Below are 26730 nucleotides of genomic sequence, written 5' to 3' on the forward strand. Positions count from 1 at the left end.
TACACTCCTAGATTGGAAATTGTTGGGACTGTACATTGAAAAATATTTGCTAATTATCATAAATTACTCTGGAAAAGTAGTAATGACTTGTGTTTGCATTCTTTAAAGAGTATATGAAAGTGTGTCTTTCTTCATAGTACAGTTGACTTAAAGCTTAATTTTTGAGGGTGAAGCATGGCCCTTCCTACCTACTTAAGCAGCTGAGATGGAGATGATTATACTTCAAAGCCAGCCTGGTAAAGAATGAGATCACCTTTCAATCAACAAGCTAGCTGTGCAGTAGTGCACATCTGCACTCCAAGCCATTAGATCTCGAAGGAGGATCACTGGGAGACCAGGAGTCCCAGACCGGCCCTAGGCAAAAACTTAGTACCCACTGTGAAAAATGGCTAACCCCCCCCCCCCCCCCCCCCCCCCCCGCAAACAAACAGAGCTGGGAGCTGGTCTGATGTGATAGAGGGCCAAAGTTCAGATCTTATTATTATGAAGCAAAAAATTTAGTTCTTTAGAATCTGGAAGGTGAGATATGCTGTTTTGTTTTGTTACTTGTATATGAGCGTATGCAGACTTGTCATTCATGTCCTTCACCCATTCCTTTGTGGTAGAAGTTCTTTCCTTTATATGCTTAGTCATTAGGTTGGTTGTGGTAACTCACATTTTTCTAGTTTATCTGTTGATTAGCAATTTTTTTGTTGGTGGTGGTGGTGAGACTTGAACAATTAGGAAGTTTTAAGAATAATTTTCAATTTTTTTTCTTTCATGTTAGAAGGCAACAATGATAAATGAATCATGTTTTAAATTGCTCTAGGCACTGTAGGATCCTTAGTAGGCTCTGCTCTTCAAATAATTTTTTTTTTTTTTTTTTTGCCAGTCCTGGGCTTGAGCTGAGGGTATGAGTACTTTCTTTGGGTTTTCCACTTGAGCAACAGCACCACTTCTCGCTTTTTTATGTAGTACCGAGGAATCAAACCTGGATCTTCATGCATCCTAGGCAAGCACTCTACCACTAGGCCAAACTCCCAGCCCTCTTCAATCCTTTTTAAGTGCACACACACACACTCACACACACACACACACACACACACAACACACACAATTCATTGTAATGAAAGGAATGAGGTAGTGACCCATATTTTTTTTTTTTCCAGATGGCAACCTGGTTATCACAATCCTGGTTATTACCAAATTAGTTTTCTGTTGCCCACTGTTATTTGTTATGTATATGAATGAATGTATGTATATTGGTCAATTGGTTCTGTTAGTCAATTTAATGTACCTACATTACATACTTCTAATTATTTTGGATTTGTGTTTTGCTGCATACAAAGCTAGTTCCTTCATTGTACATTTTGAGAATATCATTGGCTCCTCAAAAACATTGGTATTTTAATCTCTAAAATGAGAATACTAAAAATATCCACTTTCCAGAATTTTCTTTCACTCATGTAAACCATTTACTATTTGATACTAAGTAATTGAATTGTTTATTGTACTGCTTTTTATTTGTACTGCTTGGGATTGAATTTAGGGCTTCATACTTGCTAGGTTGTCACTCTACGATTTGAGTTATTTATTCCATCTTTTTGTAATTATTACAGTAGTGGGGGAAAATGCTTCTTTAGGGACCTCAGTGTATGTAAATCTCTCTCTTAAATTGTGATTCTTACCATTTTTCTTCAAAGGGCCTAACCACATGCCTATGCAGGGACCTGGACCCAATCAACTGAATATGACAAACAGTTCCATGAATATGCCTTCAAGTAGCCATGGATCCATGGGAGGTTACAACCATTCTGTGCCATCATCACAGAGCATGCCGGTACAGAATCAGATGACAATGAGTCAAGGGCAGCCAATGGGCAACTATGGCCCCAGACCAAATATGAATATGCAACCCAACCAAGGTAAATAGCATTCCTGTCTTTCTTGACTAGAGTGTTAGATTCACCTTTCTGGGGAATGGAAGAGGGCCTGAGGTCTTGACTTTATTTGGTTCAGGTTGTCCTAAAGCTCTTGATCTTCCTACCCTTGGCTAGGATCCCAAGTGCTAGGATAACAGACATATAGACATAACAGACATTGTGTTCAGCACTGGTTGCCTTTGGAAGCAAAATGATTATAGTAAGCAAAATGATTATAGTGAGCAATACTCATACAATCATGTCTGTAAAACAACAACATGGAATTGGAAACTAGTTTAAATCTGTTTATGCTTAGAAATTAAATGGCTTAATTTGGCTTTCTTTCTTTTCTTTTTCTTTTTGTTTTGAGGCATATACCTTATACCTTGCTATTTATCCCAGGCTCACTTGGAACTTGTAATTTTCTTGTCTTACCTTCCCAAGTGTTGGGATTGGAGGTGTATTCCTTCATGCCTAGTCTTAATTTGGCTTTTTAAGCTTATTTGTTTGTCTTTTAGATAATTTATTTGTTGTTGAATTGCTTTTGGAGATAATTAGTGAATTGCAAACATTGTTTTGAAGTAGAAAATAAAAAAAATACACATTTTCGTTTTGGCAAGTACATTGTCATCCACTCTAGGTACATTTTCCTTACTAAGGGATAGTCATTTCTGACTTTCTTTTGACTTCTGAATGCTTTTTGATGCTATGTTCCAGAACTGAAAGGTAGTTGTGAGGTACTTTGTTGTATTAAAATGTCTATTGGAGATGCTTAGCTACTTAGAGTTCTGTGAGTCCATTTCAGCTTATTACCAATATCGGAGAGTAAAATCGTACCATGATCTCTTAAGTATCCTGTGAAGAACAACTTAAGAACCAGTAAGTGGTGCACTGTTTCGCTAATTGCATGTTAAACTATTGGGCATATTGCCGACTTAAAGCTCATTCGCTTACAAAAATGTGGCAAAGTTAAGAATCTAAAGTAGAGGGAATGCTATTTTTGAATTTTAATTATTTATACAGATGTCTTTTTAAATTTTAGTGAGATATACTGAAAACATGGAGATGATAAACTTGTCAGTATAACTTCACAAAACTGGTGCTTGTTTCATATATTTCTCCCAATATTCTTCAATGCCACTGATGGAGTATTTTTTTTGACTGGATTACTTAAAAGTTTAAAACAATAGTAAAATCTAATCAGCACTAGAGCAGAGTAGTGTTTATATGTCTTAGAAAGCAAGAAAAGTGTTAATGACTTTCAGCAACTATAGTGTTGACAGATTGCGCACTTCTCAAAAAGTGGTAGTTAAGGGAAGGTTATACAGAATTAGATGTTGCTGGTTAAATACAAAATTATGAAATCTGAAGAAAAGAGTAGCACTGTGTATATGGAAGAAAAAATTACTGTTTAAAGTGCTCCGAGGAAAGTTTTTTCTAAACTTAGAGAATACTGTGAATGGAATAGTATAGTATGTATCCTTGAGATTGATTTTTTTCATAATTAATAATCTTCATTTTACTCAAGTTGTTGCATGTATCAGTAGTTACTCCATTTTATTGTTAACTAGTATTCTGTTAAGGCTTTTCTTGTTTGCTTAGCCATGTTTGGTTGCTTACTTTTTTCCAGTATTGGGATTTTGAATTCAGGGCCTCATTCCTGCTGCTTGAGTCATGCTCTCTTTTTGCTTTTGTTCTTTTTCAGATAGAATCTTGCACTTTTAGCCAAGCTAGCCTCAAATTGCAATCTACCTCTCTCCACTTATTTTGTAACTAGGATTATATGTGAAAACAATCATTCTTGTTTAATTCTTTGAGATAGAGTCTTACCATTTTTATTTCTTGGTTGGCTTCAAACTACAAACTTTCTGTCTCTGACCCCCACGTTTTTGGATATTACACATAAGGGTATTATGAAAAACCATATGCATATTCATGTTTTAAGATCTGGACTTAATTTTTAACTTTTCTGACTACACACCCAGGTGTGTAATTGCTTGGTGATATTATGGGTAAATGTTTTATAAAATGCATTTTAACAAGTGTTCCAAGTCATGCTTGTTTATAGTTCCTTGCCTTAGATTTTTTTTCTGGGCAAGATAATTTCCTTTTGGGCAACTTGTCAACTAGTAGATTTATTAGACAGAGCTAGATGTTCTAATTTATCTGTTTCCATGGCTGTCTCCTTGTGTAAGACAGGGTTGTTCACAACAGATTGTCGCTTGTGCCACATTAATGTGGAGCTTTAAGAGTTCACTCTATTAACAGATGTTTTCCAGTGATCTTATTTTTGAGACATCATTATGTACTATAGTCCTTTATATAGTATTCTCTCTATATATACTGTTGTATATATAGTACTATGTAATAATATGAAGAATTCAGAGGAGTTATTTATTGAGCCGTGCTACTATATATAAACTTTAATTTTTCTAGATTTATTAAGCCACATTGTATTTTTCTATTTCTGACTAGGAAGTAAGATACATAATCTTGTTCCTGCAGTAGTTTTTTAAGGTGCCCGTGGATTAAAATTATTCCTTTAAGAAACCCAGGATGTTGCCAGGAGTTTGGCCTAGTGGTAAAGTGCTTACCTAACATGCATGAAGACCCGGGTTCAATTCCTTGGTACCGCATACATAGAAAAAACTGGATGTGGTGCTGTGGCTCAAGTGGTAGAAGTGCTCAGGCTCTGCGTTCAAACCCCAAAACTGACAAAAAAAAATCTAGGGAGTTTCTTAACTTAGTATCTCGGATGTTTTTGAGGTAGATGATCAGTTGTGGTGGTGACTGTCCAGAACATTATAGAATGTTTAGTGCATTTTTATCCTCTGCCCACTAGGTGGCAATAGTACTCCCAACCAAAAATCTCCAGATTTTTGCTAAATGTCCCTGGGAGAACAGTCACTGAAATTGAGAACTACAACTTTTAAGAAATGGTTAATATGACTTAGTTACCTTTAAAGCTGTTCTCTATTACTAAGACAAATGATAACAAAACTTATTGATAGTTACGCTTTTAATTCCTTCTAAGACTCATGAGAAATTCCCAAAAATATGTTATAAAAAGTTTGTATCTTCATGAGCTATTTTCTGAGCTGCGATAATAATCTTTTTTTTTTTAAATTGGGTCTTTGGTATTACATTTAAACATCAAATTCTGAGCTAGTATTTATGTGGACAAATAAAAAATTTAGTTATGTAAAGAGTACTTTTTATTTTAAACTATTTACATAAGCAGTATTTAAACTGAGTTTTCTGAATCTAGGGATTTTTTTTTTTCTACTGAAAATACGCCATTTGTGTTACCTTCAAATGGGAGATATCAGTTGGTTAATTTGAGATTGAGTGGTTAAAGAACAACTAGTAGTGAATGATGAAAAAGGGATTAAAATAGTTACCTACTCATCCAGCTTCCTTGTCTTCATTCTGATTATGAAGACTGAAGAAAAAAAGTTTGGTTTTTTTTTTTTTTGGTATATTATTTGAGATACATTATGCAGCACTGTTTCCATGAGGGATAATGATGCTGAAGAAATATGATTTGACACGGAAAGAAGGGCACATATTGGCAAAGAAATGTGGGCTCTAGAGTTCTCCCCATTTTGTAACTGGACAGCTTTGAATAAGAGCATTTTTCAGCATTTAAATTTCTGGTTGGTAAAGTTAACTTGATGGCACTTTCTGGTGGATAAGATTTGGGTATGATAATGCTTGTAAAGCTGTAGTTCATTGCTTGGCTTGTAATAAGTGATCATTAAATGTTAGCTCTCGTTTAAAAACTATTACTTAATCATAGTTCTTAGATTATTGAAATAATTCATAATTTTTAGTATACTGTTTTGTATCTGGAGATATGACTATTTGTTTCTATATCACTTTAAATGACATCATCCATACTTCTTCACAGGTTAAGGAACATTGCATAAGCTCTTTCTGTCTGTCTAATCATAACCCACTAAACTGGTGAACAGTCCTTGCCACATCTTTGTGTAACTGAGGTTCTAGCCTAGGGTTTGGTATATATGTACTTTAATTTTCCTGACTTTTTAAAAAAAAAACTCTTAAAATCCTTTTTTGACTACTAATTTAAAATTAAACTAATTTTATTAACGATCACATTGAAGCAACGGATTCTAGAAATATGAAATACAGTAATTTAAGAATGGTTTACATGTGTTGGAGATAATAGGACATTATTACTATAGAGTAGTAAAGTATAAATCTCAAAATGAGATGAGTGTGGTGATGATGAATATTTATTTTGTTCCCTTTCAAGATACTAGCAAAAATATATTCTGAATAATTAAGACACTAGTAGAATATTTGTATGTCTCTTCACAATTTATAGGGCACAAAGCATCCAAATAGTTTATGTGATAGATAAGGACTTTTACATATAGTAATTTATGATGCCATATTTATTGACAGTGTTTTTAATATATTCTTTTTGCAAATCTACTTGACTCTGCATTTCATGTTGGTAGGGCTTATGTGGGGGAAGCATTTTGAGATTTGGCACTGTACTCCATTGTTTCAGGAGGTAATACTCACACATTGCCAGTGTAGTGTATTTTTCTAATCAGGGAAAAAGTAATATACTTTCTAGACAACCAGAGGTGAAGTCATAAAGTCTTAACCTTGTCCTCAATGGGTCAGGTTTAAGGAAACCATGGAAAGTGTTTTTTTTTTTTTTTCAGCTGTGCTAGCCTGTTCCATTCTCTCTGGTTTTATACTGGATCCTGACTGATTTGGGGTCCTTAGAGGGAGGGAATTGATGGAGAAGAAAAGAAAGGTAGATGGTAATTGAGCTCTTTGGGATTGGAACTGCTTACAGTCCCCAAAGATAAAGCACAAATGGCATGGTCTTTCTGTCTAGGGCCTAAACTAGAAACACTTTATTCCTAGAAAAGCTTTAGAGTAACACTTAGAATTTTGTTGTGTGTCTTTAAAGTATTGATATTGTGAGTTCAATTAAACTCCTTGGTTTTTTAGAACTTTTTAATGATAGACTTTGCTTTTGAGCCATGAAGTTTGGAGTCTCTTATTTTTTGACAAAAGCCTGGTAGAACAGGCATATGCTGTGAAGTCAAACTTGATATTAGCTGTATAATCCTTTTTTTTATTTTCTGTTGTGGCAAATGCCTCTTTTTTTTAAATTTTATTTTATTATGATAATGTATAGAGGAGTTACAGTTACATTTGTCAGGTAATGGGTGCAATATTTCTAGAACATTGATAATCCTTTTGTCCCCCTTTCCCTTTCCTAACCCCTCCCAGTCATCTTGCTTTCCTCTTCTCTATTTCAAATAAACATATATACAGTATACCAGGTAACAAAGTCAGATACAGTAACCATATGAGATTAACCATAAGTGGAAAAAAAAGAGAAAAGAAATAACTTCACATAGTACATTAAGAACAAAAATCACAAAGCAATTCCTGCCTAATTACCTAAAAGTTGAAATACTTCTTCTGGTAGTGGAATTTGTAAGAAAGTAAGGTAAAACCAGGTAACTGGCAGCTTAAGTATGAATTTATTATTCTCTTCACTCTGAGGCTCTTTGTCCCTGCTGTTAAGAATAGTTTTTCCTTATTGAGAGAAAAGCCCCAGTATAACTTACGGAAAAAAAATTTATTTATGATAACCAAATTCGAAAGAAGGAATAAAAGAATTGGAAAAGAAATATAGCAGAAGTTGAATGGGAGGAAAAAATAACGGTTAAAAAGAAATTCTTCAGATGAAATAATTATTCACTTGGAAAGGAGCTGAGCTCTTCCTGCTTACATTGTTGCTTCTACTGTAGGTTAGTAATATGAAGAGGTGGGATGATTGCTTAATTTTTAACTATTTTTTGTATGTGTGTCAGTTATGGGGCTTGAACTCAGAACCTGGGCACTGTCCCTGCGCCTCTTTGTGCTCAAAGCTAGCACTCTGCCATTTAAACCACTGTGCCACTTCCGGTTTTTGAGTGATTTACTTCGAGTTAAGTCTCATAGGAACTTTTCTACCGGGGCTGGCTTTGAGCTTCAATCCTCACATCTCAGCCTCTGAGTAGTTAGGGTTGTAGGCTTGAGCCACCAGCACTCGGCTTAACTATTTCTTAAATTAACAATGAGTTTTTGGTCCATCTGAGCAATTTTTCCTCTAAAAATTTTCCAGGCTATCTAGTCTTTGCTTTTTTCTTACATTTTTCTGAAAGTGTCTTTGAGTTTTAGTAGAAGACTACACAGCTAAATGGGCAGGAGTCTGAGAGATAACACTTTTGAAGAAGAAATGGGTATGATGTTTGAATGATGAGGTCCCCACACCATATGACGCAGTAAGCCTTTGAGGAATTGCTTATACTGGTGACATCGAACTTCATAGCTATTGTTGATTATGTAACTTTACTGCTGTGTGATTCTATAGCAATGGTAATTTAGCAATACAACCCTGGTGTTGCTCACTCTGGCAATTGTACAGTTCTAATTCTGAACCTATAGTTTGCAGTCCTCTGCCCGGATAGTTTTGAGATGGGAGTGAAGAGAAAGTGAAGCATCAAGACAGAGTTTGGTAGTTTATTAAGAAGTATCATAGCTCTTTGATTTCAGCAAACCTTTTTGGTTTACAAAACTTAAAAGAGATTTGGAAAAGGGAAAGAAGACTTTAAAATTTTGTGCAACTATGATTTGTACGCTTTTACTGATCTACTTGTAACTATAGGTATAGTTTTTCTACTTTAACATTATTGAATACGGCTACTGAAAATTAGCATATAACAAATCCAGAAGTTTAATTTCTGTTCTTTGGTTTGGTAGTGTAACTTCTGAAAAGTTCATTTTGTATGTCTTTTGGGCATGTAGCTGAAGAATAATTAGTTTGGTGTGTGTGGGAAGGATGTGTTTTGAGAAAGGCTATATAGGTAAATACTACATATTACATAGTGCATCAAAAATACAATCTTTTTTCTTTGGCTTAAAAATCTAGTTGTACAAAGGAGCTTCAACTCCACATTTCAGTTTAGGGTTATAGTGCGTCTTGGTCGTTGTCATTCCTTCCATAATTCTCCCCCCAACTCCATTCAGCTCCACCCATCCTGTCCATTTTCCTAGTTCCAATTTTACAAATATACATGGAATATTTTGACTGTATTCTTCCACTCTTCTCTCTTCATTTGTCAACCCTTTTAATAAGACAAAACAAAAACCTAGAATACTCTTCTGGTGGATTTCTGGTCAACTACCATGCATTGGTTATTTCATTTGCTGGTAGGTTATTTTAGGTCTTTATTTTAAGACTTATTTTCATTTGAAGTGAGTTTTACTGATCAATTATATATTTTCTATTTTAAGTTATAAGGAAGTCTTGTATTTTCTTAAAATATTGAAATAACATGCCAAAAACGTACCTGCACAATGATATGTCTATTTTTAGGTCCAATGATGCATCAGCAGCCTCCTTCTCAGCAGTACAACATGCCGCAGGGAGGAGGACAGCACTACCAAGGACAGCAGCCGCCCATGGGAATGATGGGCCAGGTGAACCAAGGCAATCACATGATGGCGCAGCGACAGATCCCTCCCTACAGACCACCTCAACAGGGTAAGATCCCACTGGGGACATTTTCTGCCTCATGTAAATAACGGTAATTGAAAGGCTTTAAATTTTAATGAACTTTTTATCTAAGCAAAGCTAGGAATCTATTTTCTTTCTTGATATCCCCTTTCTCTCCTACTCCCCCCTCAAAAGAAAAAAAAAAACGAATGAAAAAAGAAAAAAAAATTATATATTGTAGTTGCTTTTATCTGTTATTTTCCAGGATAAAGTGGCTTGAAAGTACAAAACAGAACAAAAAGAAAAAGGAAATTAATTTTCTGCCAAGTTGAGCCTCTTGTTTTAGAAATTTGTTTTTCTGAGTTAGTATTGGTTGATATTACATGTATCTTAACATTTATTTTAGTTAGAATGTGTGATACTGCATTATGGTGGTAATATCTGTGTGTGTGTGTGTGTGTGAGAGAGAGAGAGAGAGAGAGAGAGATGAATAATTTAAAGTATCAGAAATGCCAAGGCTTTGGAGGGGAATCTATAGCTGAGAAATAAGCTCTCATAACATCCGTTTAGAAACAAACCTCTGATGACATAGAGAACAGGTTATTTACATCTTGACTGGTTGTGGTTTTTCAGGCCCACCCCAGCAGTACTCAGGCCAGGAAGACTATTATGGGGACCAGTACAGTCATGGTGCACAAGGTCCTCCAGAAGGCATGAGCCAGCAGTATTACCCTGATGGTAACCTCTCCTAATACTACCTTCCCATCTCCTACCTCTGCCCGGTATTACCCTGATGGTAACTTCTCCTGATACTACCTTCCCATCTCCTACCTCTGCCCAGTGTTAACTTAGAAAGTGATTTATGACACCACAGGGAGAATGGAGAAACTCTTAATTGGTTTCTTCTACATACAGAAATACTCAAGTTATCTAAATAATATCTACCATTAGTTGATGATATAATTCAAAATATATTTTATGTAGCCAATCTGTAAGTACCATCAGGAAGTAGTCTGTCTTTAGAAGCTTTTTTATGTGAATGGGGATCCTTTTTACATTTGGGATTACTCATTTGAACCAGAGTAAATATTATTGGTTTCATTTTTTTGTAAGCTTTATGGAAATATTCACCTACTGTAAAGGTCACCCCTTGAGTTGCTTTTTTGCATTGCATGGGTCTATCAAGATTGTATTTCTTGAATTTCCCCCCCCAAGTTTTACAATTCTTTGCATCCTTCTCAGAGAACTATTATTTATATACATTAATACTTATAGTTGAGAAATGTGAAGGAAGACAAATTGTATCCATCTGTATGTAGCTATATATACAATAAGTAAGGCATTTGCTTTTTCTCAAGTGGGAAAGTAATAACTGGTAGTTGAAGAAATGTTGCACTTTAAGAAAATCTGAATAGTAAGAATCTATGAGTAGGTTTTCCCTGTGCAGTTCTTTATTTTTTGGAAAATATTGTAATATTGAGAAGAAAAGTTACTCAAACTTAAAAAATGGAAAAAGATGACAAGTATGAAAAGATTTGCCAAAAGATTTTTATATAGTAAGCTCCTACGGTCATTTAATGTAAATTACTCAGTGAAGAAACCAAGAGACTTATTCAAGCTAGTGAATGAGGAATCATTGACTAGAAGCTGATATAAGTTGGCAACAAGATAAATTTGGAGTATTTGAGAAATTATTTCACCTGTCATTTCTCCAGTGCCTAAAGCATAATAGTGTATATGAGTGCTCAGAAACACATTTCAGTGTAGAAACTAACTTATATAGGCAGAACAAACACTTGTTGTATTTTACATACAATAAATGTTTTTTAGTGATAGTATAGTTCTGGCCAGAATGATAACATTGTTTGATGTCAGACTTTTTTGCCTTGAGTTATTCAGAATCTGATTTCTTTTTTCTTTCCTTAGACATAGAGCTAACATGTTTTTAATTTAGAGATAGTAGTACAATCATGGTAGACTGTAGGTATTTTGAAAGGGTATAAAACTTATGTGGTTGCAGTATATATATTAAGAAATCTTAAACAATTATTTTACTTAAAAAGTACATTTTAAGTAATTGGATTGAATTTGATTTTTGTTCTGAAATGTGAAATTTGTCTTGTTATAGATATGATCTTTCTGTTCAAAGTAGATATTATTTTATAAATGCAAAACTTTAAAGTTATTACAATTTGTTTTGTATATTTTGGATTTTTAAATTCAAATGGTATTTTATATAGCTATATAAATACCTGACATATATAGTGTTCTATTTATATCAGCAATTTTTTTCTTAATAACATTGGACTTTTTGCTCCAGGTTTTTATGCTACTAAGTACGTGAATGAGGAGTTGGCAAGCTTTTTTTTGTAAAGGGCTGATAGTACATATTTTATTCTTTGCAAGACATGTGGTCTTGTTCTCAACAAATAGAGTTAAGCTGTAGACAATACTTTAAAAATCTGTGACTGACTATATCCTAACACATCTATAAACTTGGTTTAAAGACTACAGACCATACTTTGCCAACTTTTGATGTGTATATATATATTGATGAAGTCATTTGAGGCTGTTCAAATACTAGAGCAGTAAATACATTTATTTGCAATTTCATTCCTTTGTCCTTAATTAGGAATTCTTGTAAAATTTAGGTTTTAGCAATCTGAAACGTTATTTCCTACACTGAAACTTAGAAGGATGAGGACAGATGTAGTTATTTTTTGGGTGAGTGAAGTATATATATATAATAATCATAAAACCAAAAGTGTACTCAGTAGTCAACAGTCAATGCAATATATTTTTGTAAAGATGTATTGTTTATGGTATTCTGTAAATATTTTCTAAGGACTTCTAAAATGACAGCATATACTTTTACATCTGAATATATTTTGAGTTACTTATACTTTATGTACAAAAATGTTAGAGTGAAAAATTTGTTTCAGTTTTTTTGGGGAGGAGGGGAAAGACTTGCAATCTTCTTTTGTATCTTGAATTGATTTTAGCATATGCTGTGGAATTGGAGACCAGCAAAACAGGTGTTTCACAAAATATGTTAATTACTTCATTCTAATTTAAGTTATTTACATATGAAAGGCTTAAAGCTTTCATTCTTTTTTTAAATATAAGAAAAATTTTTCTCTTCTCAATGAGAATAGTTAAGAGAATAAGTGTAGTATTTTTAAAACTGCCTTTTGCTTTAAAAAAATTTGCACGTTTATAAAAACAGTTAATGCAATTAAAATTATTTTTATGTATTTCCATTTTCTTTTTTTCAGTTTTATCTGAAAGTTTAAATATTTTTAGGGTTTTCACTCAGTGGCCATTAACGTTTCTTCCTGTCTCTTGTCGAATTGATGTAGGTCATAATGATTACGGTTATCAGCAACCGTCGTATCCTGAACAAGGCTACGATAGGCCTTATGAGGATTCCTCACAACATTACTACGAAGGAGGTATCTATATACCTTCACACACACACACATAAATATCCCCTTCTACAGGAATGACAATTCTTGCATAAGACAACTTCTACCCGTGCAGAGCTCTTGTAGAATACTAGTTGCTGGCTGTCTTGAAAGCCCAAAACAATCACAATAATTTCCTTACAAATATTTAAAATGTTTAACCATGACTTGCCATTTCTAACAATAATAAAAAGACTAAAACATTTAAAAGTAAGTTTTTTCCTTAGTGGACATTTTCTATTTGAACACAGATCCACCAATCCAATTTTTTCCTCTTTGTGTGTTTACATATGTATAATTTTACATATAAGTACAGTGCCTTTAGGAAACAGCTTGCTGATCTTGTGTAGCTAGTGTGTGCTCTTGTAGCTGTCTTTAATTTTGTCTTTTTTATTTTATTTAGCATAGTCATGATCTTATGACTGTGATGTTCCAGTAAATGTAATGCTCGTATGGCAGAGACGCTGAAAATGCTGCAGTTCAACCTTGCACAATTGGCTTTAACTGCAGTTTGTTTGGCCGAAATCCTTCTGTTTGGTTTGAGTTTTTCCTTTGTTTTGTTAACTTTAAAAAATCAATATGACATTTTATTTTGTTCTTGTGTTGTTGGCTGTGCATCTTAGAGGGAAAAAAAAAAGTTAATTAAGCATACTTCTCAGTGGTTCTTTCCCCCCCAATCTTCTCCATTTCTCCTGTAGGTAATTCACAATATGGCCAGCAACAAGATGCTTACCAAGGACCACCTCCACAGCAAGGATATCCACCCCAGCAGCAGCAGTACCCTGGCCAGCAGGCTTACCCCGGACAGCAGCAGGGCTATGGTAATAGTTTACTATGCTTCAGTTGTCTACTACAAAAGTCATGATAACTGTTTTGGAAAGTGGAAGTAAATATTGACATCCATTTTATAAGTTAGTCTTTGGGATGTCATAATGTAACTCAGTTTACTATTAGAATATTTATTTAAATACTCTTTTTAGATAAGCTCGTAATTTACAAAGAACCACAAGAGACGGTTCACTGACTAAAGGTAAGGTGTATAGTCACTTAGGTAAGAAAAATGTATTTTCAGACCTATTTGATATTCATGACCAGCCTAGCTTTGTATGTGTGTAAAAACTGATGACTGGGTGATTATTAAGCATATGTTTATATGCTTGGGTTAGGGAATTTTCTAAAAATAAATGATTATTACTACAAAAATTAATTTTTTAGTACAAATAAAGAGAGTTATATTGAAATGCATAAGGAAGATTTTTTATTTATTAGGAACCAGGACCTGTTATCTCTTAAATTTTAGGCTGCTATCACCATTTTAGATACAGGAAAATAAAATTCTAACAGTACAGAAGTAGGAACCATTTCTTGGTTAACTTGTTTCCTTTTTCACTGGAGTAATGTCTTGCTCTTTTTTTTTCATATGGTTTTTATTATAATTAATAGAAGGGTTACATTATATTGACCAGATAGGAAGTGCATTACTTCACATACATTGATACCCTTTCTCATATCTTGGTCCCCATTTTCCTTCCTCCACCCCCGCCCCTCTTCTTGTTTTCCCCCTTCCCTATCCGATTTCACATAACCAAATATGCATATATACAATATATCAGATAACAAGGTGAAATAGTGTAACAATATGAGATAGCCAAGGGATAGCAAAAGAAATTAAGTACATTAAGGACAACAATCACTCATTATATGGCTTTTGTTTCTATATCCTGGAGGTCCTTTCATTTAGCCTCATCCTATATGGACTTATGTATCTAGATTTTTGTTCTATTGTAAATCTCTGCTAGGAGAGCCCAAGGTTTCTACTGATTATGACAAATGAGGGAAACCATTGAGCCTATGTTCCTTTGAGTCTGTCTTACTTCACTTAATATGATTTTTTTTGTCTTGCTCTTTTTTGGGTACTGATTTACTTCTGTTAATATGACTACTTATTTCTCCCTATAAAAATGTAATAATCCAAAGTGAGGCTGGGCTGTTTGTTATCATTCAGTATACACACTGAAACCTTTCAGATCCTGAAGAGAAGATATATTCCTTGATTCTAGATAGGACTTTAGAAATAGTCCAAGGGCTAATCATTTTCATAAAGGAACTTTTCTTGCCTTTCCAGATGATAGCTTCCTTTCATGACTATTTAGTATTTGTACTTTGAATAAATACAACATTCTGATTTTAGTGAATTTATGTGAAAACAAATGTATCTAACTCAATGACCTAAGAACAGAAGAAAATTTAAGTAACTTAAAAAAAATAGTTAATTGCTATTTTATAATACACCAGGAATTCTCGTGTAAAAATTCCCATTTTGCTTATTCTTAAACTCCAATTGAGAATACTGAATTGAGAATTTTAGTAAATAAATAATCAATGATGGAGTTTATTTGAGATTGAAATTTTTTTGTTCTTTTTTCACTTCCCTCCACAATCACTTGTTTTTATGTGAGGTTTTGAATAACTGCATAAGAAAACATTGAAGAAAACATTGAAGTTCCAAAACCTTGAGCTTAGGTCTGATAGAGCTTTCTTTATAATAGATGATTATGCTGTTTGTGAAATAGATATATTTGTTTAACATATCAAACTAAGCCCTCTCTCTGTAGAATTTGAAATCATTTTATGGAAAAATATTAAAGGTGTTGATTTAATCCATTCTTATAGTGTAACTTTTTGAATCAATGTTTTTAACATACACCCTACTGGCTTTTCAAGTCAGTAGTTGTTGGGGGGTTTGTTTTTGTTTTGTCAGTCGTGGGGCTTGAATTCTGGGCCTACTTGCTGTCCTTGAGCTCTTCAGCTCAAGGATAGTACTTTATCATTTTGAGCCAAAGCACCACTTCTGGTTTTCTGGTTTTGAGATAAGCATCTCAAATACTTTTGTGCCTGGGCTGGCTTTGAACTTCGATCCAAAGATATAATCCTCCTGAATAGTTAGGATTACTTTGTGGACCACCAGTACCTGGCTAAGTAAATAGTTTTTAATATTAAAATGTTATGATGATACATTTATTGATAGTAAGTGTAGCCATATGGGTCCTTGTGATTCTTTTGGTGATTGCAGCTATATATACTATTGCCTAAATTTCATTCAGAAATTATTTTAGTGTTCTTTTGTTCTGCCTCTTGATTTCTTTTTTGCCTATTGCTTGCATTGATTCATTCTTCAGTAGACACATAGATTAATTTGTTATCAATGTGGAATTTACCTGGTTTGTAATTTCCCTAAATCTTTCTTGCACTTTTTTTGTGCTGATTCTAGAACTTGCACTCTAGGCTTTGTGTTTTTATTGGCTTTCTGACTTATGCCTTATACCCGACTACTAAACTCATACCTTCCACATTCAGCTTTTTACTGATTAATTCACGTTAAGAGTATCTTGGATTTGTCTATCCCTGGGCAGCCTTTAAATCTTGATTCTCATTTTCTGTCTTCTGGATAGCTAGAATAGGTAAGAGTCAGTGATAACCTGGCTGAAAAAAATACATTTTGATGTCTATATTTAGTAATAGCTAGGACTAGTATAAGAGTAACCACAAATATTACCTCTTTAAAACAGTTACTAATTTTTGGTATTAGTATAGAGCTTGAACTCAGAACTTGGCACTTTCCCTTGGTTGTTTCACTGGAGGCTAGTGCTGTACTACTTGAGCAGCTTTTTTTGTTTTAGTGAGGAGTGATTATTTGCAGATAGTCTCATGGATTTTCCTACCTGGTCTGGTTTCTAACTAAGCCTCAGACTTCAGTCTCCTGAATATCTAGGATCACATGCTTGAGCCATTGGCTTCCTGGCTTTTCTTCCTTTTGAACTCAAGGCTTTGAATATGCTAGGTAGGTGCTCTACCACTTGAGCTACAACCTCAGCCCCTTTTTTGCATTAGCTATTCTTTGGATAACAAGTTGGGCTTTGCACTGTGATCCTCCTGACTATTTTTCTTCCTGTACTTGAGATAGCAGGTATACACTACCTTGCCTGGCTTGTTTTGGGATAGAAGTCTAGATTCGCCTTGAGCTACAGTCCTCCCAAGCTCTACTGCCTGGGTAGGTTTATAACTATATGATTATAGAAGTGTGCGATCATGCCTGGCCCAATATTTTCCTTCTTATTATTGCCATTGGAATTTACTTCACACAGTATTGAGAAATCAGGGTTTCCAACTACACTGTAGTGCAAATGTAAAAATATAGCACCTAGTTGTATACCCTTTGTCATCTTTAGAGACTGCCTGTATATTTACCTGGACTTTCACTCATGTTCATTGTCTTGCAGGTCCTTCCCAGGGCGGTCCAGGTCCTCAGTATCCTAACTATCCACAGGGACAAGGTCAGCAGTATGGGGGATACAGACCAGCACAGCCTGGACCACCCCAACCACCCCAGCAGAGGCCTTATGGGTATGACCAGGTAAGCAATGTTAGACCAGCTATAGAATACTGTTCCCTTTTTTTTTTTTTTAATTTCCCCTTCTCTCTTAGGTTCACATTTCCCTTCTCTTGTCTTTTATTTTTTTTTTGCGGGGTTGAGGGGGGCAGTATTTGGTTTGATTTTAGTTACTTTGTTGTGACAGGATCATACTTCGTGGCTCTGGCTGGCTTGTGGACTTGTAGCCCTCCACCCTATCGCTGGGATTAGTAGCACGCACCACACGGCATCCAGATCCCAGCTTTTGTTGCGTAGCTATTAGCCACAAAAAGTAAATTACTACTTTCAGTTCTCTTTCTTAGAGAGCTAACATGTGCAGTCATACATTTTTTTTTAACATCTAAAACATGTCTTGAAATAAGACACCAGCCTTGCCCCATATTGGTTTGCTCATTTGTTTGTTCCTTCGTTCGATCATTCATTCTTTTGGCCTCTTGTCTCTTACTCAGACATAATTTCCATACTTTTCCTCCTGTTCATTGCTGAAGATTTTGTCTCCACCTACTGAAATTTGGAGTCCATGCCAGTGCTTTTATTGTTCTTCATTTCATTTCCCCTTGTCTACCACCTTTCCTTTACATTTCCTTTGTAGTTATAATACACTGGCTCTGTAAATTCAAACCTTGTCCTCTGTGTTGCATCCTTCCATGCTGTCTACTACCTCAGATATTGTTTTTCTCTTGTTATATTTCTTTCTCCTTTCAAATATGTTTTCAAATGTGAAGAAGTCTTATTCTTAGATAATGTTCTATAGAATGTAGTTATCTTTTTTCATTAAATGATTCAGACTCAATCTGTACTCTGTGCCATAGTCCTTGTTTTATAAATGCCATAATACATTCATTAAACAATGACAGCATGGAAGTGATTTTTTTGGGGGGGGGCAATATCTTAAGCTGGCTTCAGATTTGTCTAATGAATTTCCAGTGAGGGCATTCTAGTCTCTGTTTGAGGTACATAAAGTATGGAACTGTCTTTAGTTTGGACCTACTGCTCCCAGCCCAGAGTAGCTGCTTTAAGGAACAGCATGCTGTAACTTGAGACTTTGAGGCGTGGGGATTCCCCTTTCAAGTCTGTAGCTCTCTTTTACTGATACTTCCTTTTTATAAACAGACCCACAAACATGTAAGAGGCTTAAATAGAAGCGGTAAGGTCAGTTTAATTTTAAAACAAGCTGTACAAAAATGAAACAATAATAAAATAAAATCGAAGTATGAGGAATAACTATTGATTTCAAAATAAGATTAGTCTTGGCTAATAAGTAAGGATAGAATGAGCTGATAATATTTAGACTCATTTTAATCCACAGGTTAACTTTTTTCTTTTCTTTCTTTTTTTTTTGTGGGTCTTGGGGATTGAACTTGACCTGGGCACTGTACCTGAGCTCTTCAGCTCAAGGCTACCACCCTACTGTTGATCCAAGCCCCACTTCCTGTTTTCTAGAGGTTAATTGGAGATAAGAGTCTCAGGTTCTTTTGTGCCCAGGCTGGTTTTGAACCGTGACCCTCAGATATCAGCCTCCTGAGTAGCTAGGGTTACAGGTGTGAGCCACTGCACCTGGTCAGGTTAACATTTTAAAAAGTGAGATTCTAGTCATTTAAATAAGTATTTGTTACTTTTCCACATATGCCGAGTAATCTGTTATCTATCAGATAGAGTGATCTCTAACTTTTTTTTTTTTTTTTTTTTTTTTTGCCAGTCCTGGGGCTTGAACTCAGGGCCTGGGCATTGTCTTTGGACACTTTTTGTTCAAGGCTAGTACTCTGCCCCTTGAGCCATAGTGCCACTTTGGGCTTTTTCTGTGTATATGGTACTGAGGAATCGAACCCAGGGCTTCCTGCATGCTAGTCAACTACTCTACCACTTGACAACATTCCCAGCCAGATCGCTGTAATCTTTAGAGCAGTTACCTTAGTCTACTTCTCATATCTTTCCTTCTCATCCTTAAAAGTCTTTATCCTCTAGGGGCCGGGAGTTTGGCCTAGTGGTAGAGTGCTTGCCTAGCATGCACAAAGACCCAGGTTTGATTCCTCCGTACCACATACATAGAAAAAAGCCAGAAGTGGTGCTGAGGCTCAAGTGGTAGAGCTCTAGCCTTGAGAAAGTCCAAGGACAGTGCTCAGGCCCTGAACTCAAGCCCAGGACTGGTGAAAAAAGAGAAAAAAAAGTCTTTTGCTTCTATTGGCTACTGTTTTGTTCTCATCTCTCCAATTCACAGTGACTATTCTTACTTTGTCCTTATTTTATTTCATTGCTGTAACAATACCTGAGGCTGAGGCTTACACCTCTGATGCTGATAGCTTCTCAAGTCTTTTGAGGGCATGGGGCAGATGGCATCACAGTGGCAAGAGGATTAGAGTGGAAAACACATACACAGATGTATTTAAAGTGAGGGAACCAGGTACCCATATAACTTCATTCTTGAGAGAACTAAACTAAGATCTGCATTAATATTTCTTTCTCTAAATCTACCTCTTAATGGGTTATACTCTACCTCTCTCCACACTGGAAGATAATGAAGAAGGGACCCTGTTAGCTACTCTACACTAGTGCAGTAGCCTTATCTTTGTCGCCCCTACAAGTATCTACTGGTTTCTTAATTTTAGGCAAAGTAGTTTGCTTGTCTTTTAAAATGGATGACTCAGTGGAAAACCAAAGGAGGTTACTGAACTCGTACTACTTAATGACATTAGTAGTTTAAGGAAAATTGAGAGAAAAATCTTATCAAGATGTTTGTCTATCAAGTATTCTCCATCTCAGTAAACAGCCCTTATATACTGGTTTCACAGGCTGAAAACTTAGTCACCTGTTGGTCCCTTATTCAAATCAAACGTCCAATTGATCAACATATCTTACCATATTTTCCTTCAAGATATATCCAGTATCTAGCCAGTTTTTATAATCTTCTCTTACCCAAGTCACAATTGCAACTGCTATTCTTTTGCACTTCTGTAGTATCTTCCTTCTGGTTTTCCCGACTTCATCCTTCCTCTTCAAGAGGATATTCTCCACATAGAACCCAGAATAATCTGTTTAAAAAATATGTGGGTGCAGTGGCTGACTCCTGTAGTCCTAGTTACTCAGGAGGCTGAGATCTGAGGATCGAGATTTGAAGCCAGCCGGAGCACTAAAGAACATGAGAGTCTTATCTCCAATTAACCACTAGAAAATTGGAAGTGGGACTGTGGCTCAAATGGTAGGGCAGTAGCCTTGAGCTGAAGTGCTCAGGGACAGTGCCCAGATCCAAAGTTCAAGCCCCACAACGGACCAAAAAAAAAAAGCACATTATGGCATCTCTTTGTCCAAAAAAAACCTCGGTCTCACTGTGACTAAATATACATCTAGTTACCCACCAGTACATACTTGCTTTGTTCTCACCTCCATTCATGCCACCCAACTCTGTCTTCTGGCATAGGCAGTTGCTGCATCAGTCCTTCACTTTGAGCTATATACTCTTCCGTGTACATATCAAGCATCCTCTTCTGCCTAAAACCATTCCCCCATCCTGAAGTGCCACTACTCTTTAAATTCCTCAGTTAACAGCTGCCATTGTATTACTCTTTCATTTTCTCTTTCTTCAGAATATTTAAAAAATAGCTTTCTGAGTTTAATGTATTTAAAGTACATGTTAAGTGGACAGTTTGATATATTTTGACTGTACATCTGAAAAACCATCTTAAAAGCATAATAAGCAAGTAGCCTTATGCCCCTTCAGAATCTCCAACTGTATCCTGTCTCTAGATAACCTACTGATCTGCTATCAGATCAAAATTTTGTCCAGAATTTTAAGTGCTGTAGCATAGTACACTGTATTTAGATTTTTTTACACTGTACAATTATATTGGCATATGTTTGATTATGTTTACTAATAGTTCTTTATTGCTAACTAGTATTCCATTATATGACTGTTTCACAATTTATCCATTGATCTATACATAGTCATTTGAATTTCCAACTTTGATGCATAAAGTGCTATGAGCATTCTAGTATAAATTTCTGTACACATGTGTATTCATTTTTCCTTGTCTAAACACCTAGGAGTAAATATGGTCAGTATATGTTTAACTTAAGAAACTGTCAGACTTTATTCCCAAATACTTACCATCTTACATTCCTATTAACAGTGCATGAGAGTTCTTGTAGATCATACCTACTACTTGAATTGTTTTATGTTTCCTATGACTCATTTTATGGTTCAGAATAAGGTCTTTGAGGGTATATTCTTGATCATTTAGAGTGGGTTAATAGTATTGTTCTGAATTACAACTATTTTGTGTCGTTTTGGAGATGTTTGAGGTTGGAAAGTAAATCCATTTGGAGCAGAAAAGTATTTTACTTTTCTAGCGTGGTATTTCTATTTGTTAAGACAAGTTATTCTTTATTATTATTCACTGCCTCTAAAGTAAGTTCTTTAGAGATACTATTTTGTTTTAAATACTGCTGAGACTCCATCACCTAGTAGAATATAGTAATGTAATCATTTAACTATTGGTGAATAAACAAGGAAGTAAATGAATCAGAGCATTACTTCATAAATATAAACGATTGATCACAGCATTAGAGAAGTTACTGTGAAGAAATAATGTTAAGACTTTTAACTGATTGGATAAAAAGAATGAAGGAAATAATTTAAATGATTGGTATTGTTCAGGTTTCTAGCCTAGCAGTTTTATTTATGACACAGTTTGAGTTTACTGTGCTGTTAATTCCTATTATATGTATGATTCCTATTATGTATAACAATGTTATTACATATATACCATATAATATAGTCACTTTTTATTTTCTCTTTCATTATTAGTATTTCACTTCAAGTATCTCCTAGGGAGTGTTTTCTAGCAGCATTGAGGCTCACTGTATGTGTATGTTGAGTAAGGATTGCACCATGTCAACCAGGTTTCACTTCTCAACTCTAGCACTTCTCTGTCTTCAGTCTTTGTAGTACCTGGGGCTACAGGAATATCACACGATGTCCTGTTGACTCATAATTCTAAAAGCCTTACATTCTCTCTTACTTAAGAACTATAATAGGCATATTAGATAGGAACTAAGTTAGCCATTAACAAAAAAACAATTATGATTGATTGAGACAGGTAAATATTACTCTTTAACTATAGGTAAAGAATCTCAAGGAACTTTTAGATTCTAATTAGAAGTTCTTTTAGTATTTAGGTAGTGTAACAATGAAATAATTACCTTTAGTATACTAAAGAAAAACCATAATGTTTTTTTTCCAGCTCTGGGACTTGAACTCAGGGCCTGAGCACTGTCATTGGCCACAGTACCACTTCCAGCCTTTTCTGTATTTGTGGTACATAGGGTTTGGTGCATGCTAGGCAAGCATTCTACCACTAGGTCAGACTTGAGGCCCCAAGAACCTTAATTTTTAATTTTAAAATGAATAGTAATCTTTAGGCACATAAAAAATGAGACTAGTATGTAATGAATACCTGTGTGCCCATAACCCATCTTCATTTTTGCCGTTATTGTTCTATCTACTTCTCAACACTACTTTTTCTGCTTTGCAGAATATTTTAAAACAAACTCAAATATGGTATCATTTTAACCATAAATGCTTCAAGATGATCACTGGTTTTTTAAAATTTGGCTGAATATAGCTATGTAAAGTCCAAACCTAAGGAATTTTTTACTCATGTAATATGGTATTTGGTTATGCACATGATAACATTTAACAGATGACTAAGTCTACTGTGAAAATGTAAGGTTTTAGGGTCCTGTTTTTTTTTTTTTTATTGTTGTTGTTGTTTTTTTTTTGCCAGTGCTGGGCTTGAGCTTAGGGCCTGAGCACTATCCTTGGACTTTCTCAAAGCTAGCACTCTACCACTTGAGCCTCAGCACCACTTCTGGCTTTTTTCTATGTATGTGGTGCCAAGGAATTGAACCCAGGTCTTCGTGCATGCTAGGCAAGCACTCTACCCCTAGGCCAAACTCCCGGCCCTAGGGTCCTGTTTTTAGGAGTTTGTTGTTGGTGGTGTTGTTATTGGTCATAGAACTTGAACTCGGCCTTGGCATTGTCCCTGAGCCCTTCAGCTCAAGGCTGCCACCCTACCCTTTGAGCCACAGTGCCACTTCCAGAAGTATTTCTTATCTAGGGTATTTTGAGTCACATTGATGATTTGAGGGGAAATTATATGGTTATAATTATGAGCTCTGTTACTGAAAAATAGGTGCTTTTATAAAAATATATTCTAAACCCATTTATGACTTTTAAATTATATATTCTTTCATATCTTGTTTTTCTTCATTTTTAGAGGGAAATATAATGCTTCTCACTGAAACTAATTTTTCTGCATGTATACCACACATTATATAACTTACTATTAGAATTTTGCTACTTCACGTATTTTGTGTTTTTTCCCCATCCCTCTCAGTTTATGGTGTTTCAACTTCACCAAAAAACAAAACAAACATTTTCTCGACAAATCAAGCATTTCCAGACATTTTCTGTTTGAAAACGTGCTTTTGGCTTAAGGGAGGTGTCCAAGGGAAAGGCTCAAATTCTTTAGTTTTGATAGGAGATTCCTTATGTTCATCTCCCAAATACCTTTCCATCTTCACTTGTCACTTTTCCCAAATGTTTTTCAAGTTCGTTTTTGGTAATAATTATAGCAAACTGCACACTCACAAGTGTATATACATTATATACCAAATTAAAAGTTAGAAATAGAACTTCTCATTGTTGGAAAATCAATTAAATTCTCAAAATATTTAAATGTCCATGGTAACAACTAATATTCTAGGCCTATTTGCTAGTCCCTTTTATAGTTTGGACTGTGAAATCCATGTGCAATTGAATTCAACATCAGGAGAAATCGCACTGATACTTTGTACCGAGTACATGAAGAACTTTGATGGAGACAGTGTTTTTTTGTTTTTTGTTTTTTATTGTATTTTATTGTCAGGGTAATATAGAGGCGAGTTACAGTTATATTCGTCAGGTAATACATATATTACTTCTCAAATACTGATACCCCTTTTCATGTTTTTGTCCCCCTTTTCCCTTCCCCCACCCCCTCCTAGTCATCGTGTTGTTCCCCTTCCCTTCCCCATTTCAAATAAACAAATTAATAATAAAGTAACGTATAGGTAACAGTCAGATACAGTAACCACATGAGATTAACCATGAGGGGAAAAAAAGAGAAAAGAAATAACTTCACATAATACATTAAGAACAGCAATCACAAAGATAAACCTCTTGTTTTATAATATGATCCTGTGCTAAACTAATTTAAATCAAACTATTTTCTAATTCTGTTTTTTAAATTTGTCTTTCAGGGACAGTATGGAAATTACCAACAGTGAAAAGTACTTACATTCCAATACCCAGTATCTATTAGTAGCCATATTGTCACCTCAGCACTGTGGACACCTCCCTGTGAAGACATCCTTCCATTCCATCTAGTTTTCGGGAAAACCTTGTGGATAAGTGGCTGTATCATCCCTAAACAGCCTTTGTGGTTTAGTTGTAAAAGGCTTTAGTAGCTCTAAAGTACTCCTGATCTCACATTTCTACTCTAGATGGCAACATTGGACAGAAAATACAATGACATAACCAATTTGCAGAGATTTCAGAACTGTGTTTCAAATGGACTGTTAGAGCCTGAAAGGTGTGAACAGCTTTGTATGTTTATGAAGGTTAAGGGAATTTAATACTTTTCCACAGATTCTTTTGTAAGGGGAGGAGGGAATGTACACTTTTTACAGCAGCAATATTTTGTATATTATGTTTATTTCATGCGGTAAATATGCAAAGCGGTACACTACGCACAGGACAGCATCAGAAATCCTCTGTTAATGTGGACTAGAGTGTGGTAGATGCTTGATTGTTTTACTCTCAGAATGGTTTACCGTGATAAGGGTGAGGGAAAAAACAAAAAGCACACCATTATGTCCACTGTTATGTTCTCATAAAAGAGAATCAAACTCCTTTTATCTGTCAGATAATCAAGGGCACTTGATACAGTTTTTGAGTAAAATGACTTTTTTTTAAAGCCAATTTTGTGGATTAAAATCTTTTTTATAAAGATTGTTTATAAAACTTTTAAAATATGATGCAATAAGAATTATTTTATGTTGGATCTGAGAAATCTTACGGTTTCAAGTAAAGGAAGTGGTAATCTCCTAAAATAGCAATAACTGAAAATGCAAGCATTAATTTTACCTTATTTGAATAATCAGGGAATTTAGTAAGTTATATGAAGACATTTGGTAGATGATATCAAAGAAGAGTCAACCTTGATCCAGTAATTTTATTTTTTAACATTAAAAGAATTGGTTTATGTAACAAAATAGTTCAAGAGACTTTACAAACCTTGATTTCAATTTTGTTAACTGGAAACAATGCCTTTATGTTTTTTTCCCTTTTCATACAGCAGATGTCTAGGAAACTTCTTATTGATGAGGTTTATTTGGATAAATTGGAAGTATAGAGGTTGCAGTTTAGTCTCTTTGTAAGCATAACATATTTAATCATTATTTGAGACTGGCCTATGCCTGATTGTTTCAGCTCAATTTGGGGATATTGCACTGGGCAGGAAAGCATGCACTGAGTATTTTCCAAACCACAGTTATTTAAGCATAATCTGAAAACATCTAGCCCAAAGGTAAGTTGCTATTTTCATCACAGTTGGTTGTGCCCAGGGAATAAGATGTATTCTTTATAATTGAATTGGTTTTTTTCCACTTCTAACTGGAAACAAAACAGAAGGGGTGCCATAAATTTGAATAAGCAGAACATACTGTTCTCAACATACTGTAATCAAAAGAGGAATTTCAGTGTCTCTGTGTGTATGAGAGCGAGAATGTGTATATTTTAAGGTCATAATAGATTTTTTTTTCCCAACTTGGTCAATAGAAAATGGACATCAAGTTTGAACAGATGTAACATGGACAGCCTTACTGTGATTTGAAATGCTTATAGGTTCTGTGCCAATTTTCCACCACTGTGTACTTTGTTACTATTTAAAACTGTATCAACTCTAACAGAAGAATAAATTATTTGTGATTTTAATTTTCTCATTTGTTTCTTTAAATTAGATCTCTTTGACTTCCCTGTTTTGTCTAGAGACTATGCTGTGGATTTTTATATAAGTTAGTCCAGTATAAGCAGACTGTATTTGTATTCTAGGACTTTATCAAAATTCTCTTGCCATGCCCAAGTTAATTAGAATTAACTGTTCAGTAATCAGAATGTTGTGTAGATTGTTTGTTACAGAATTCTTTCTCTGAAAATGAAGTCCATGAGGCTATAATCAAGATGACTGAATTAGATAAATGAGTTGAGGAGACAAAATTATACTGAACACAACCTGGTGTAGATATGTTATCTCATTTGAAACAAGCTCAACTGACATTAAGAAATAATTTGTCTTGCCA

The 26730-nt window shown here is 34.9% G+C and overlaps 1 protein-coding gene across 7 annotated transcripts in view; it reads left to right on the forward strand.

Moving 5' to 3' along the window:
* The window catches only part of Ss18 (SS18 subunit of BAF chromatin remodeling complex), a 47744-nt gene extending 21379 nt beyond the window's left edge, over positions 1-26365 (forward strand). For 4 of the 7 annotated variants that reach the window (XM_090353306.1, XM_090353310.1, XM_090353304.1 and 1 more), the window contains exons 5-11: positions 1683-1904; positions 9319-9486; positions 10072-10176; positions 12798-12890; positions 13601-13723; positions 17183-17316; positions 24631-26365. In XM_090353306.1, the coding sequence (XP_090209432.1) occupies positions 1683-1904; positions 9319-9486; positions 10072-10176; positions 12798-12890; positions 13601-13723; positions 17183-17316; positions 24631-24657 (872 nt within the window). In that variant the 3' untranslated portion in view covers positions 24658-26365. The remainder of the gene's footprint in view (positions 1-1682; positions 1905-9318; positions 9487-10071; positions 10177-12797; positions 12891-13600; positions 13724-17182; positions 17317-24630) is intronic. The other 3 variants (XM_090353311.1, XM_090353308.1, XM_090353309.1) reach the window with 3 other exon arrangements.
* The last annotated feature ends 365 nt before the right edge of the window (positions 26366-26730 follow it).

The sequence above is a fragment of the Megascapheus bottae genome, chromosome 19 (genome assembly GCF_031878675.1).
Source record: "Megascapheus bottae isolate mThoBot1 chromosome 19, mThoBot2.hap1, whole genome shotgun sequence".
NCBI lineage: Eukaryota > Metazoa > Chordata > Mammalia > Rodentia > Geomyidae > Megascapheus > Megascapheus bottae.